At 48.5% G+C, this 13,530-nt stretch overlaps 1 protein-coding gene across 2 annotated transcripts; it reads left to right on the top strand.

Annotated features, from left to right (window-relative positions):
• The first annotated feature begins 463 nt into the window (after positions 1-463).
• On the top strand, positions 464-13,457 carry UNC45B (unc-45 myosin chaperone B). 2 transcript variants are annotated; one of them, XM_050909155.1, is made up of 19 exons: positions 464-625; positions 1,413-1,449; positions 1,796-1,971; positions 2,535-2,624; positions 3,123-3,290; positions 4,475-4,643; positions 4,921-5,091; positions 5,937-6,108; positions 6,465-6,765; positions 7,184-7,278; positions 8,684-8,825; positions 9,275-9,415; positions 9,610-9,737; positions 10,206-10,272; positions 10,647-10,760; positions 10,867-10,982; positions 11,342-11,459; positions 11,568-11,723; positions 12,644-13,457. In XM_050909155.1, the coding sequence occupies exons 1-19, from the start codon at positions 464-466 to the stop codon at positions 12,908-12,910; spliced, it is 2,790 nt and encodes a 929-aa protein (XP_050765112.1). In that variant the 3' UTR covers positions 12,911-13,457. The 2 variants fall into 2 exon arrangements, with proteins under 2 accessions (XP_050765112.1, XP_050765113.1); XM_050909156.1 differs by lacking the exons at positions 7,184-7,278; positions 8,684-8,825.
• The last annotated feature ends 73 nt before the right edge of the window (positions 13,458-13,530 follow it).

The following is a 13,530-nucleotide window of genomic DNA, read 5'->3' as shown; positions in this document are numbered from 1 at the left end:
GCTGGCTGCCAGGGACCCTGGCTCGCAGCCTTCCCCCGGCACTATATAGCACGGGGGGGACGAGGAGGGGGACAGGCTGCGGTGACAGGTGATGCTGACAGGCAGCAGGAGCTGCCAGGTCCTGCCCAAACTTGGAGCGGGAGGCGAGCTCTTTCCTGAGCTGCACGGACTCTCCATGGACTTCTTTAATTCTATTTTTTTTGTTGTTTTTCTTTCTTTTATTAATTGACTCCTAAGGATCTACAGCCGTGGGAAAAGCTTCTGAGAAGCCACAGCCTTGAGGAGCAATTTAGGTCTTCGTTTTCAAAACTCTTCAGCCTGGTAAGCTGCTTTTATTAACGTGTGTCTTAATTATATGTTGGTCTCCTGGTGAAACTCAGTTTGGTGGAGTAGGCAGGCGACCTGGTGACACAGGCAGTTGAAAATGGGACACAAATTGATGTTTTTCCTTAAAGCTCTCCAGATGGAAGATCCCATCCAGCTGAAAGAGGAGGGTAATAAATATTTTCAGGCCAATGACTACGAGAAAGCCGTTCAAAGCTACACTCAAGCCATAAAGCTCAACAAGGACAAGGCGCTGCAGGCGGTGCTGTACAGGAACAGGGCAGCGTGTTTCCTGAAAAAGGTGAGAAAAGCTCCCGGCTTGCCTGGGCAGTGCTCAAGGGGAGAAGAGCAGGGAGGCAGCCAAGGGCGCTCGCCAGCTGTGGACTGTGTGGTTTGTCCATTTCTTGAATAGGGTGTTTGCAAACTGGTCTGAAATTATTTGTTCTGGGCTTGTCCTGGAGCTATAAAGCTGCCTCCCTGCTTCAATCCTGATGGAGCTGAGCACACCAGTTCAGCTCAGAGATGGTCCCACTTAATCCCTTTGAAGCAAAAGCTTTTGGCAGCCAGCCTGCTCCATGCTGACGGGAGAGCTCTGCAAGCCATGGGTTGGGGTGCGGAGGTGTCACTCTTGCTGTCTGCCCCAGCACAAGAGAAGCAACAAAAAATTACTAGCATCTGTACCAAAATTGTCTCAGCTCCCTGTGGTCAGCTTGTAATGACCTGTTGTGGGACTTTAGCAGATCGCTTGCATTTTCCTGAATTTTCACTAATCCAGAAGTGACACCAACCCAGAACAAGCTGCAGATAGGCTGTTGTGAGTATCCCCTCTTCCTTCACTGCCCACGATCTGCCACTGCATCAGCAGCAGCATATGTTGTCTCACCTGCGTCACAGACCTTTTCGTCTTCCCCCTCATCAGGGATGAAAACGTACCTAAACCCCCATCTTTCCTTCTGTAGGCTGCTGCTGGTTTCACTGGGGTCTCCTGTTAGTAAGTGGGAACTGAGAGGTTGCAGTGTGCATCAGCGATGGGGACATGCCTTGCTATTCCACTGCTAACAAATCACTCCTCCCCTCTGGTTTAACAGGAGGAGTATGCCAGGGCAGCCTCGGACGCGTCTAGAGGTAAGGAGGGGGCTGTTTTGAGAACAGAGAGCTGCGTTGCTGGGTATGCTTGCTGCAGCCTGCTCTCACATCCGCTTTTGGGGCACTGTGGTCTCATGCCTTGATGTCCACTAATGCCTGAGTGCTGAGGCCACAAGGGAATTAATGGAGAAGGTACAAAAGAAGATGCAGTGGTTTGGTGCATCTGTGCCATTGGTGCCAATCATGTGCCAATCAGGTACCTGTTTGCTCACAATGTTAATAACTACATCTCAAGGAGCCGTAGTCACTGTAAAGCAAATCACAGTTTACACAGAGGATTTCCAAGAAGCAAACTGATGCCTAGTGTTTTGAATCATTTTCCCAGCTATTGACATCAATGCTTCGGATATCAAAGCCTTGTACCGGCGCAGCCAAGCTCTGGAAAAATTGGGGAAATTGGACCAAGCATTCAAAGATGCTCAGAAATGTGCCACCATCGAACCCCGCAACAAAAACTTCCAGGAGACCCTGAGGCGACTGGGGGCCAACATCCAGGAGAAGGTAAATGCTGGGGGAGTGGTCCCGGTTCACAGAGCAGGTGTGGGAAGTCCTTGCTCTGGGTTACGCTGATGGATTGTTGGTCATACTGGAAACTCATAGCAATGTAGGGGGATAAATAGGCTCCATTAACTGGAAGTTCATACTTGAAGCATGTAAATCTGAGGATCAGATTGAATGGTTAAATTAAAAAGCATGGCAGCTCACTCTTGAGGTTGGCCTGGTCCTGAATGTCTTGGTAAGGTCCTGGCAAGGAACTGGACCAGCTTTGGACTGAGTCTGGGAGTTGCCACATCAACTTAGTTACCTTTACGGGGGTGCTGTGAAGAAGTCCTTGCATCACTAGGTACTGTGAGGTCTCAGAAATGATGGTTTAGGGCTAGCTCTGCCCATGCCCATGAGTCTGAGATGGGTAATCGATGCTGATCACTGAGAAGCGATGCCTGTTTTGTTATTCAGCTTAAATTGTCTGTAGTTTGAGGGTCTGTGGTGTCCTTGAAGTGATAAAGGAAAATTGCTCCTCGATTTTCTCCCTCTGATGCTCCATGCACTCTCTGTTGGCACAGCTGCACATTCAGTTCTCCACAGACTTGAGGGTGCAGAAGATGTTTGAAATCCTGCTGGATGAGAACAGCGAGAAAGAAAAGCGAGAAAAGGTGAGAACTGTCCTGGACTTGACAGGACAAATTGCTGTCGTTTAATGTGAGAGGCTGCACCGAGGAGCAGAAGGCTGCATGCCCTTCCTCACCTCCCCTAGATGGAGGACAAGGTAAGGAGCTGGGAGATGAACTGCACTTGGAGAGACAACCGAGAGGGGAAATGCCCCGAAGAGGCATCACCCTTGTGCTGTGGGAAGGTGGACCAGCCTCCCAAAATGCCAAAGGTGGGATCAGACTGGACTTCTGCTCAGGCCCATCTCTCCCACCTCCCCATGTTCCTCCAAGCAGTGACCTGCTTTTCTTGGGCAGAGCGAAGCCGATCCCCAGATGCACCCGGAGAAACTGTCTAGTGGGCTCTGAGCTGGTCTACTATGTCTGTCAGGAGATGGCCACCCCACAGCTCCCACCAGGACATCCCAGAGCTGCACGGAGGTGTTTTGGAGGCTGCTAGCAGGGCTGTGCCGCTGACCCCTGGTTCTTCTGTCTCCCACCCAGGCTGCAAACAACCTCATAGTCCTGGGGCGGGAGGAAGCGGGTGCCGAGAGGATTTTCCAGAACAATGGGGTCAGCTTGCTGCTGCAGCTGATAGAAACCAAAAATGCTGAGCTGATCCTGGCAGCTGTGAGGACGCTTTCGGGCATGTGCACAGGACATAAGGCTCGGGTAAGTAATGGGGTGCTTGAGACTTTCACTCCTATTGCCTTGCACCTGGGGGAGTGGAAAACTGCAATAGTTCACAATGTTTGTGAGCAGTGGGGATTTCTTGTCTTCCTTCTGGTTCTTGCAGGAAAAAAATGAAATCCTAAAATGAAATTTTAAATTCTGGGGGGGAAAAATACAAATAATTATGCAAGTGGGGTTAACACAGACTATTGAAACTGCCCCTGTTACTGTGCTCCTGATCTCCGGGGCCAAAGCTGTACGTGTTCCCTATGGTGCCTTCATGTGTGCTGGTGAAGTAAAACTTACACTGAGTTGTTACCACATAAGTGGTGGTGAGCATGGCTGGGTCAAATCCACGTCCTTCATCACAGGTCTCAGAAAAGCAACAAATAACAACTAACTTTGGGAAAGTTTTGTCCAAGCCTTAGATGAAGGAAAGCAGGGAGGATCTACAAGAAAGTTAAGGTTCCTGGGAAGGGTCCCAAGGCAAGTCTCAGGGGTCTCTGAGCCAGCTAGTATCTTACTCTACACCAAGACAGTTGTTATAGTGTAGAACAGCTCATAAGAAGCCCTGTCTGTGTTACATGGTTGGAAGCAGGAGATGGACATGCGCAAAATGAATATGCGTGTCAGTGTAATAGCGCAAAGGAGTGGGGGGAACTATGACACAACAAAAATAAAATCTACTGGATAAAAATCCAGTGCAGTGGAGACCGATTTTCTTTTTCCAAAACATTAACTGTTGTCTTTGCAAAAAGGCTGTTCTGCAAGGCCCACTAGGTCGGTGTGTTTCTGAACGTGCCTCCCCCGAATTACTGGTGTGCCACCACGCACGGGGCCAGGCTGTGTGATGACACTGGGTTTGCTCCCAGCCAGGACGGGCTTCTTGCACCAAACAGGCTCTTTGTTAACAACCTTGCATGAGGGCCTCTTCCAAACCCAGCCTTGCTCTTCTTAACATCCTCGTTGGAAATAGTCTGTTGCATTACTGGCAACTCTATATGTTAGCAGTTGTCATCTTATAAATGAAAATAAGGATGAAAAGCAAAACTCTGCCTTGTACTGACTCAGGATTCACCCAGGAAAATAGTTTCTAGGTACAAGCTGAGCCTGACCTTTCTAAAGCGTGCAGGAAGGCAAGGCCTTTCCTAACGGCTGCTCTGCTCTCTTCTTTCTGGGGCCAGGCCACCGCCATTCTCCATTACCTGGGCATTGACAACATTTGTATGTGGATGTCGGTAGACAATGAAGAAATCTCCCTGGCTGTCTGCAACCTCCTGCAGACCATCACTGACTGCTTGCTGGGCCAGGGGAAAGAGGAGCATCGCGGGAAGGAGGAGGCTGTAGTGCTAGGTAACGGTGCATGACCTGGCGGTCCTTCAGTCTTGCTGGAGGAGAAGCGGGGCAAGCAGGGAGGGCTCTGCTCCTGGGATGTCCACCTTGTTCTTTGGGGAAGTGGGGACTTTACCCTTCAGCTGTCCAGGATGACAACCTGCACACAGCTCTTATCCTCACGGTGTTAAATACCTATGTTCCAGCCACGGAATGGCTTTGAATGGTTTTCACTGGGTTCACCTGCTTTCAAAGGTAATGTCTTATAACTGGCTGCTACTGTCTTGCTTCTGTGTAGATACTAAAAAAGATTTGAGGATGATCACAACGTGTTTGCTGGATATGCTGGTCAGTAAGAAAGTATCTGGGCAAGGGCGAGACCGAGCTCTCAACCTCCTCAACAAGAATATACCGAGGAAGGACCCGAAAGACCATGATAACAGTAGAACCATCTTTGTCATCGACAATGGTGAGTCCTTCCCCTCCACCCTGTTCTGGTCTGGGAGATGTGGAGCTGTGTATTCTTGCCTGAATACCTGTAGAACTGATCCTCTCTTTAAATAAATCCTCTCTGGCTTTTTTTTGGTGTGTGCGAGCCTGGAGCAAAGTTAGACTTATTAGCAGGAAACAGTATTAAGATTAAGAGAAAAAAACCTGTGTATGAGAACAAGAATTTTTCAGTTTCCAAAGGACCGACTTAACTTCTCTGGTTAGTTTATTCCAATGTATTTGCTAATGTTAGGAGGATTTGACTTGGATAAATTGTCTAGCTTAGGATGAGATGAGCACCTGCTGAGCTTGCTGGATCCTTAAACTGGTCATTCCTAAAACTGGAAGGGGGTGAGGAATTTGTGTGGGGTGTGGTTTTTATGGCAATTCCAATGCATATGTGTGTTACCATTTTAGTGGCAGTTATTTAATAACACTTTAGCAAAAGAAAGGTTAAGACATCCAGAATCACTTGAAAGTCGCTGACTTTTCCTCAGTGAAAGCCTCCAGCCTTGGAGGTCAGTAGGTTTAATGCCTCCTGACAAAAATAACTGATCCAGCCAGGGACCAAATGCACAGTTTTGCTTATCTCGCTCTGAAAGCTGGATAAAAGCCTGATTCTGCAAACCTGTAAGCTCACCAGCAGAAGCTCCTCCCCAGTAAATATCTGAGTGTTGTCTTTGTTTAAGGCTTATGTGATTAGGCTGCAAAGTAATTGAAAACCATCCAAGCTGGCTATTTCACTGCAAGAAACCAACAAATAGTATCTTGAGTTTTGTACAGACCCTCTCCCCTCTAACAGCTATATCACTCCGTTGTTTCCAGGCTTAAAAAAGATACTGAAAGTGGTGGGCCAGATTCCTGAGATGCCTGACTGCCTGCCACTGACAGAGAACACCCAGCTGACTGCCTCTGTTCTCCTAAATAAACTCTATGATGACCTGCGCTGCGACCCGGAGCGTGACAACTACCGGGTGATCTGTGAGGAGTACATCAAGTGAGTCGGGGCTGGCTTACTGGGGCTGAGCTGGCCCAGAGGCACAGGAGCAGCAGGTCTTAAGGATGAGATGAGGCACTTGCAATCCACTTAGATGCCAAATTGAGGCCCTGGGAGATAATGATTTGCTTGAGATCCTGTTGGATCTTTCAGCTGGGATCCTCAGATCCTTGCGTTGTACTCCTACCTGCTGGATCCCAGCCTTTGCATGCATTTGGGCTCAGCTGTGTCCCAGGTACCTATATATTTCAGCAGTGGAGCTCAGTTCCCGATCTGAGGGAGGATGTTCCCTGCCCAAGGGAATGAGAACTGTAAGCAACTACTGTTCCACATACTACTCCCTCTATCCCATGCAGGAGCAAAATCGACCCCCAGGACATGGATAAGACACTCCATGCCATCCAGATGGTGTCTGGAGTTCTGCAAGGGCCCTTTGACTTAGGCAACAAGCTGCTTGGCATGAAGGGAGTCATGGAGATGATGGTTGCCCTGTGTGGGTCTGAGAGGGAGATTGACCAGCTGGTGGCTGTGGAAGCCCTTATCCATGCCTCCACCAAGCTGAGCCGGGCCACCTTCATCATCTCCAATGGGGTGACACTCCTGAAGGAGATCTACAAGAAGACCATGAATGAGAAGATCAAAATCCGAGCCTTGGTGGTAAGGATGGCAGCCCCTGCCTCTATCGCCTGCCACACTCACCAGCTTAACCCCAGACTTGGGAGAGGCGGGAGGTCCTGGGAACATGTTGGGTTCACTCACCTCAGCTGGGGAACAGTTTATGGTGCTTCCCCCTACAAGGAGGGGGGAGATGGCAGACCAGAAGAGCATGTGGATTATTGGTAACTTTGAAGGCAAAACTGGTTAATCTTCCATTAAAGACATCCAATAAGAGCACAAAACATCACTTTGCTGTGCTACAAGCTGAATGATCTACTGGGTTTTAGAATGCTTCCTCTTGGTTAGAACTGACTTCAAACTTTAGATATGGGATTAGGCTGTTTTGGGGTGGCAGCAGCAGCAATACCAGAGGATTAATGAACCTTTCTCACTGGTGTATCCTCTTCATCCTCCTCAGGGTCTCTGCAAGCTGGGCTCAGCAGGAGGTACAGATTATGGACTGCGGCAGTTTGCTGAGGGGTCCACTGAGAAGTTAGCCAAGCAGTGCCGAAAGTGAGTGATTTTACTTTTTTCTTCTGTTATCATAGAATCACAGAATGGTTTGGGTTGGAAGGGACCTTAAAGATCATCTAGTTCCAACCCCCCTGCCAGGGCAGGGACACCTTCCACTAGACCAGGTTGCTCAAAGCCCCATCCAGCCTGGCCTTGAACACTTCCAGGGATGGGACATCCACAACCTCTCTGGGCAACCTGTTCCAGTGCCTCACCACCCTCACAGTGAAGAACTTCTTCCTTACATCTAATCTAAATCTACCCTCTTTCAGTTTAAAGCCATTACCCCTTGTCCTATCACTACAGGCCCTTGTAAAAGGTCCCTCTCCAGCTTTCTTGTAGGCACCCTTTATGTACTGGAAGGCTGCTGTAAGGTCTTTCCGGAGCCTTCTCTTCTCCAGGCTGAACAACCCCAACTCTCTCAGCCTGTCTTCATAGGAGAGGTGCTCCAGCTCTCTGATCATCTTCGTGGCCATCCTCTGGACTTGCTCCGACAGATCCATGTCCTTATGTTGGGGGCCCAGAACTGAATGCAATACTGCAGGTGGGGTCTCATGAGAGCAGAGTGGAGCGGGAGGAGGGGAAGAACCACCTCCCTTGACCTGCTGGCCACGCTTCTTCTGATGTAGCCCAGGATACGGTTGGCTTTCTGGGCTGCAAATGCACATTGCCTGGTCATGTTGAGCTTCTCATCAGCCAGTTGCTCTATACAGAACAACTGTTCTAACTAGTTGTTCTATATGTCTACTGTTGTTCTATACTTTGTAAAATACAATATGTTCCTTTCCCGAGAGATCCTGCCCACACATTGCCTTCATTTACTGTTGCTGCCTGACAGCTGACAGTGCCCCCAGAGCCATTGCACTGGGACCTGGAGCTCTTCTGTGCCTGAAGCAACCATATGTTCCTCCTGCCTCAGCATCCAGATAAACCTTCTCCCTCACTCACTTCCCATGTGAGACCCCAGACATGGTGCCTCCCTCTTTGCCAGAACGGTACAGCCTAATCAAGTGCTGTCTAGAATATGCACAAGTACCTTTTGAAGGTGAATTTACCAGGTGGACTAACCAAGGAGGTCGGATGAAGTTAGGAAGTGACTGAATGGGTGATCATTGCTGCTGGCACTGGATAGCAGGGCATCACGTGTTTCATGTGATGGTGAAGGTAAAGCAGTGCTGAGTAGCTGTCCTGGTCTCTTTCCCTGCAGCATTTAGATCCTCAAGTTGGGCCATGGGAGGAAGGTCATGTCTCAAGGGAAGCAGCCACAGTCTTTAGGAGCTGCAGCAGAACCTGAGGACATGTTGAGGCTTGAAACAGTCTCAATATCTGGTTTTCCTCCCTCTTCTCCCAGAGAAATTAGTCCTGGCTCCCAAGATAGAAATGTGGATGTTTTTCTCTCTTCCAGATGGTTGTGCAACACCAGCATTGATGCCCGCACCAGGAAATGGGCTGTGGAAGGGCTGGCATATCTAACCCTCGATGCAGATGTGAAAGATGACTTTGTTGAAGATCAGCTAGCCCTGCAAGCTATGTTTGACTTAGCCAAGGTCTATCTCCTTACCTTGTTCCCTCATTCCTCTAGTAGCATAAAGTTCTCCCAGCTCTCCAGCCCAACACTGTCTCCCCAGGCAGGAGGAGCTGTGACCCCAACCCCTCACCTCTAGTTTAGCAAAACTTCGGTTTTGCCTGTGCCGTGGAGACACCTCAAGGTTGTTATCATCCTGCTCTTCTCCCAAGGCTGAGGAAGGTTGCTCTTACCTTTACTGTCAGCAACTGCATGAAAACCAAAGGCATCAAGGTGTTGAGAGCATCTGATGATGTCAAACAGCCTGTTGGACCATAAAAACTTTTGTTTTTCCCTGCCCTGGGCTATAAAGCTGGGGATAAGCCTAAGAACACTTCAGCTAGTGCAAACCGCCACAATGGCAGTCCGAAGGGACCTGTTTCCCTGCTGTGTCCTCCTCACCCTCATATAAGCTTTTATTTTTCTGTGCAGACAAGCGACAAGACTATCTTGTATTCTGTGGCTTCTGCACTGGTGAACTGTACCAACAGCTATGATACCAAGGAGCTGGTCCCAGAGCTGGTGCAACTGGCAAAATTCTCCAAGCAGCATGTGCCTGAGGAGCATCCGAAGGTAGGTTGTCTACAGGTGGGGAGCTGGGAGGAGCTGCTCGGATCTGTAAGACTTTCTTTGGTGTATCCATTGTCACAGACCTCAGGTCTCCTGTCTCCGAGGCTGAAATTGCTTTGCTCTCCAACCAGGCCTGGCTGTAGTCAGCCGGATGGCAGCTGCTAAGGGGCTAATCCCTTTCCAATGTCCCCCCTCAGGACAAGAAGGATTTTGTGGTGAAGCGGGTGAAACGGTTGCTGAAAGCTGGCGTCGTCTCTGCCTTGGCCTGCATGGTGAAGGCGGACAGTGCCATACTGACGGACCAGAGCAAGGAGCTCATCGCCAGGTGCCTTCATTGCTCTTGTGGGAGCCGGGAGTGCTGGCCAGCCCGTGTGCCACTGAGATGGGTGCCTGGGCTGGCTCCTTGCGTAGTGGGGTGGTGCATTCTGCCTGTGGGGAGGGATGAAAGGGAGGTGGAGAAAAGATTTAAACAAAAGTTTTTCTTAAGCAGTGTCATAAAAATCCACGTTCTGACCTTGAAGCTGGCTTACAGGGCTGCCGTGCTAGGATGCATTTTGAATTTCTAGTCCTCTGTACTGGTTTTGGCTGAAATAGAGTTCATCTTACAGGCCTGGAAGCTTCTTACTGTGCCATTTGTTGCTTCCTCCTGGAGTGCCATGGGCACTGGGTGAAACATCTGGAATTTACCTGGTGGATCTGGCACCCCTGCAAAACCTTAGCCCCCTTCTATGAGGGACGCGGGTTATTGCCTTCCCGCGTGGCTGTCTCACTAAGTGATGCTGTGCTTCTGCAGGGTGTTTCTTGCCTTGTGTGAAGACCCCAAGGACCGCGGGACCATTGTCGCTCAAGGTGGTGGAAAGGTGATTACTTTTATGTTTGCAGCCCAACCTGATGTGCAGTTAATGTCTGCTGGGAGCCTGGAACGTGTCTCTACAGTAAGGGAGGGTGACAGAAAAGCATGAGCTGTCTTGGTAGCCCCTGGGGCCCAGACTGACACTGCAGTCCTATTTCTGCAAGCCTCCAAAGAAGCAATCTTCTTGAAACAACTGTGTGTGAGCTACAAGTGCTGGTGTGGTGCCTATTTGAGAACAAAAGCAAGATTCACTGTGGGCTACAGTGCAGACCCATTTCTTCAACAGACACATCTTTAGGATATTTTTAACTTATTTTAGTATATTAAGGCAATCTTGTAAATCTTCTCAGAGACATTGAATGCTGTCCTGTGTGTCACTAGGCCCTGATACCTCTGGCTGTGGAAGGTACGGAAGTTGGCAAGATAAAGGCTTCTCATGCTCTGGCGAAAATTGCTGCTATCTCCAACCCAGACATGGCATTCCCAGGGGAGAGGGTAAGCTTAAAAAAAAAAAAAAAAAAAATCTTGATAATTCCTTTAGCAAATGAAAATTGCCAAGATCTGAGAGCTGGAAAAGCAGTGACATGCCTTCTCTTCTTAGGTGTACGAGGTGGTGAGGCCCCTCGTCAGCCTGCTGAACACTGAGAGAGATGGCCTCCAGAATTACGAGGCTCTCTTAGGTCTCACTAACTTTTCAGGAAGAAGTGATAAACTTAGGTGAGTTTAATTGCTTTTTGACCTTCTTTCTTCCCCAGGAGTGAATGCGAATTTCAGTTCAACACTTTTGTAGGGCTAAAAAGACTGGTCAGTTTGAGCTACCTTTGGCAGAGCTACAAGGGTCTCAGAACTAAAAGATTAATCAAACAGCCAGGAAGAGGAGAGTGGCACATTCTCCTCTAGAAAGAGGAGAGACATGAACCTAATCTGCATTAGACAGGGAGTGAACCACATATCATGAGCTCCAGTGTGGCAGACACTGATTTGTTTCAAGGCCTTCCCTGTCTGCAGTTAATATTTTTTTAAGTAGGTTATTGCTTGTCCCATGATGTATTTTATTTGACTGCTCTTCAACACAGGATGAAGATAGTCAAAGAGAGGGCCCTGCCAGATATTGAGAATTATATGTTTGAGAATCACGACCAGCTTCGACAGGCAGCCACAGAGTGCATGTGCAACCTGGTGGTCAACAAGGAGGTAAGTCACTGGGCATCTCAAACTTGATGGCATGCACCAGTTTGTGAGCCCCTGTGATGAGGCGTTCCTAAATGTGTTATCTCTGGATATCATGGGGGTGTTTTTTAGGTTCAAGAGCGGTTTGTGGCCGATGGAAATGACCGGTTGAAGTTGGTGGTATTACTGTGTGGTGAGGATGATGAGAAAGTCCAGGTTGCAGCGGCCGGAGCCCTGGCCATGCTTACAGCAGCACAAAAGAAACTCTGCTCTAAGATGACTGAAGTGGTAAGACTATAAGTCTGATTATTGGCAGTGTAGACATACCCTTGAAGGGGCCTGGCTCCTTCGATCATGAAAATGCCTCTCAAAAGGAAGATGTAGTCCACCAGTTTGATAGTGAGGAACTTGGTGAAGCTGAGACCTGGGTGTCCATGCTCCTAGTCCATCCCTGCACAAAGTAAACCAGCCTGCCTTACACTAGACTTCATCTCAGAGCTGAACCATTTCTGTATAGCCATTCCTCAAGCTACGTCCAGGATGCTAACTGTCAAGCAAGGTTAGGAATGCAGAATATTATTCTATAGGCCCTTAAAGCTTTTGATAAATAACCTGAAATCCAAACCTTGTTTCACTCAGAAATGAGAAGAGTTTGATAGATAACCTGTTGAGCTTTACAGATCCCAAAACAACTTCATTTCCTGCACAGATCTGTGGGTCCTGAGAACTCGGACCCTGCCTAGCTGAATGTCTGTGAAGAGCTGTAGTTGAGAACTCATGAACCCTGTTGTGTTGCACACACGCTGATGTTGGACACTGGAGCTTGTTAGAAGAAAAATGATTAATCAAGCCAGAGGAGGGGCTCAGGAAAATGAGTAGGGGGAGTGGGTGGTCTGCTTCTGGTCATCTCAGCTGTGTCAATACTCTGATCAGATTCTTGGCACAGAGATTATGCAGCAGCCTAAACATGAAATGTATTTTGTGTGGTGCTAGTGCCACGAAAGCTGCTGACTCCAGCGTAATAAAAATTGGGTTCAAAAGTTTAGAGTCAGGTTTCCTTAGTTAAAGACTCAAGTAACCGTACCTGACGTGAGTATTGAAGAGATGAGTCCCTGCGCTTCCTTCTGCTGAGAAATGCCTTGCCAAACTCGCATTCTTGGTTGAGGTATTCTTCAGATCCATACTAATGATCTCTCTCTCCCTTGAAGACCACCCAGTGGCTTGAAATCCTGCAGAGGCTCTGCTTGCACGATAACATGGAAGTACAGCACCGAGGACTGGTCATCGCTTTCAACTTGATCAGTGCTGACAAGGAGCTAGCGAAGAAGCTGGTGGAGACAGAGCTCCTAGAGATCCTGACATACATCGGCAAGCAAGAAGATCACCCCAAGAAGCAGCACATCATTAATGTAGCACGTGATTGCCTCACAAGGTGCATGGATTATGGGCTGATCAAACCTCTCTCTCGGGCATGAGGAAATGAAAAGCACCAAAAAAGGCTGAATGTGGGGAAAAAAGCTACCGAGAAATGTGGAAAAGTGAGAGCCATGAGGAAAATCTAGTGCCGTTGTCAAGGCACGGAATAGTTTGAAGACAACTTTGGAGGATCAGAAACTCTATGAGGAAAAGGGGGATGTTTGCCTGGGAAATTTGGGAAGTGGCCACCTGAGTAATTCCCAGATGGTGTAAATCCTCTCTGCCCCCATTCAGCTGGTAATGATGAAAGCTTCGAGGCCCAGCTGTGAAAGAGTTGGTTGTGTTGGAAATGTGCCAGGGCACTGTTGGAAGGAAACTCAACTGAGCTGAAATCTGTCCTGCAACCATCTACAGCTCCTGGTACTTCTGGAATTCCTAGCAATGGTGGAACAGGGAGAGTTAAATGCTTTCTAGTCAGAAAATAGGTTGGGTGTTAGCAGTGTGCTTTTTTTTTGTTCATTTGTGGTATTTTTAAACAGCCTTAAGTGGTGTGCCAAAGTGTGAGGATGGTGGATGAACTCGTAATAAATTCACTACTTTGTTCCATGTGGAATTCCTGGTCTGCTTTTATTAAGCAAACGGAGAATCTAAGGCAGCTCCCGCTTGCAGCCTTGCATCG

The sequence above is a fragment of the Gymnogyps californianus genome, chromosome 20, assembly GCF_018139145.2.
Source record: "Gymnogyps californianus isolate 813 chromosome 20, ASM1813914v2, whole genome shotgun sequence".
NCBI classification, from domain to species: Eukaryota; Metazoa; Chordata; class Aves; order Accipitriformes; family Cathartidae; genus Gymnogyps; species Gymnogyps californianus.
Note: the sequence above shows the minus strand (reverse complement) of the source record. Positions and strands in the feature narration are given on the sequence as shown.

What these genes read in the sequence shown, in the direction of transcription:
- UNC45B (XM_050909155.1), top strand. Translation starts at nt 464, where the DNA reads ATGGAAGATCCCATCCAGCTGAAAGAGGAGGGTAATAAATATTTTCAG. An exon ending in GGGCCAACATCCAGGAGAAG is followed by an intron (nt 1,972 to 2,534) that starts GTAAATGCTGGG and finishes CTGTTGGCACAG; the next exon opens with CTGCACATTCAGTTCTCCAC. An exon ending in GGAGGAGGCTGTAGTGCTAG is followed by an intron (nt 4,644 to 4,920) that starts GTAACGGTGCAT and finishes GCTTCTGTGTAG; the next exon opens with ATACTAAAAAAGATTTGAGG.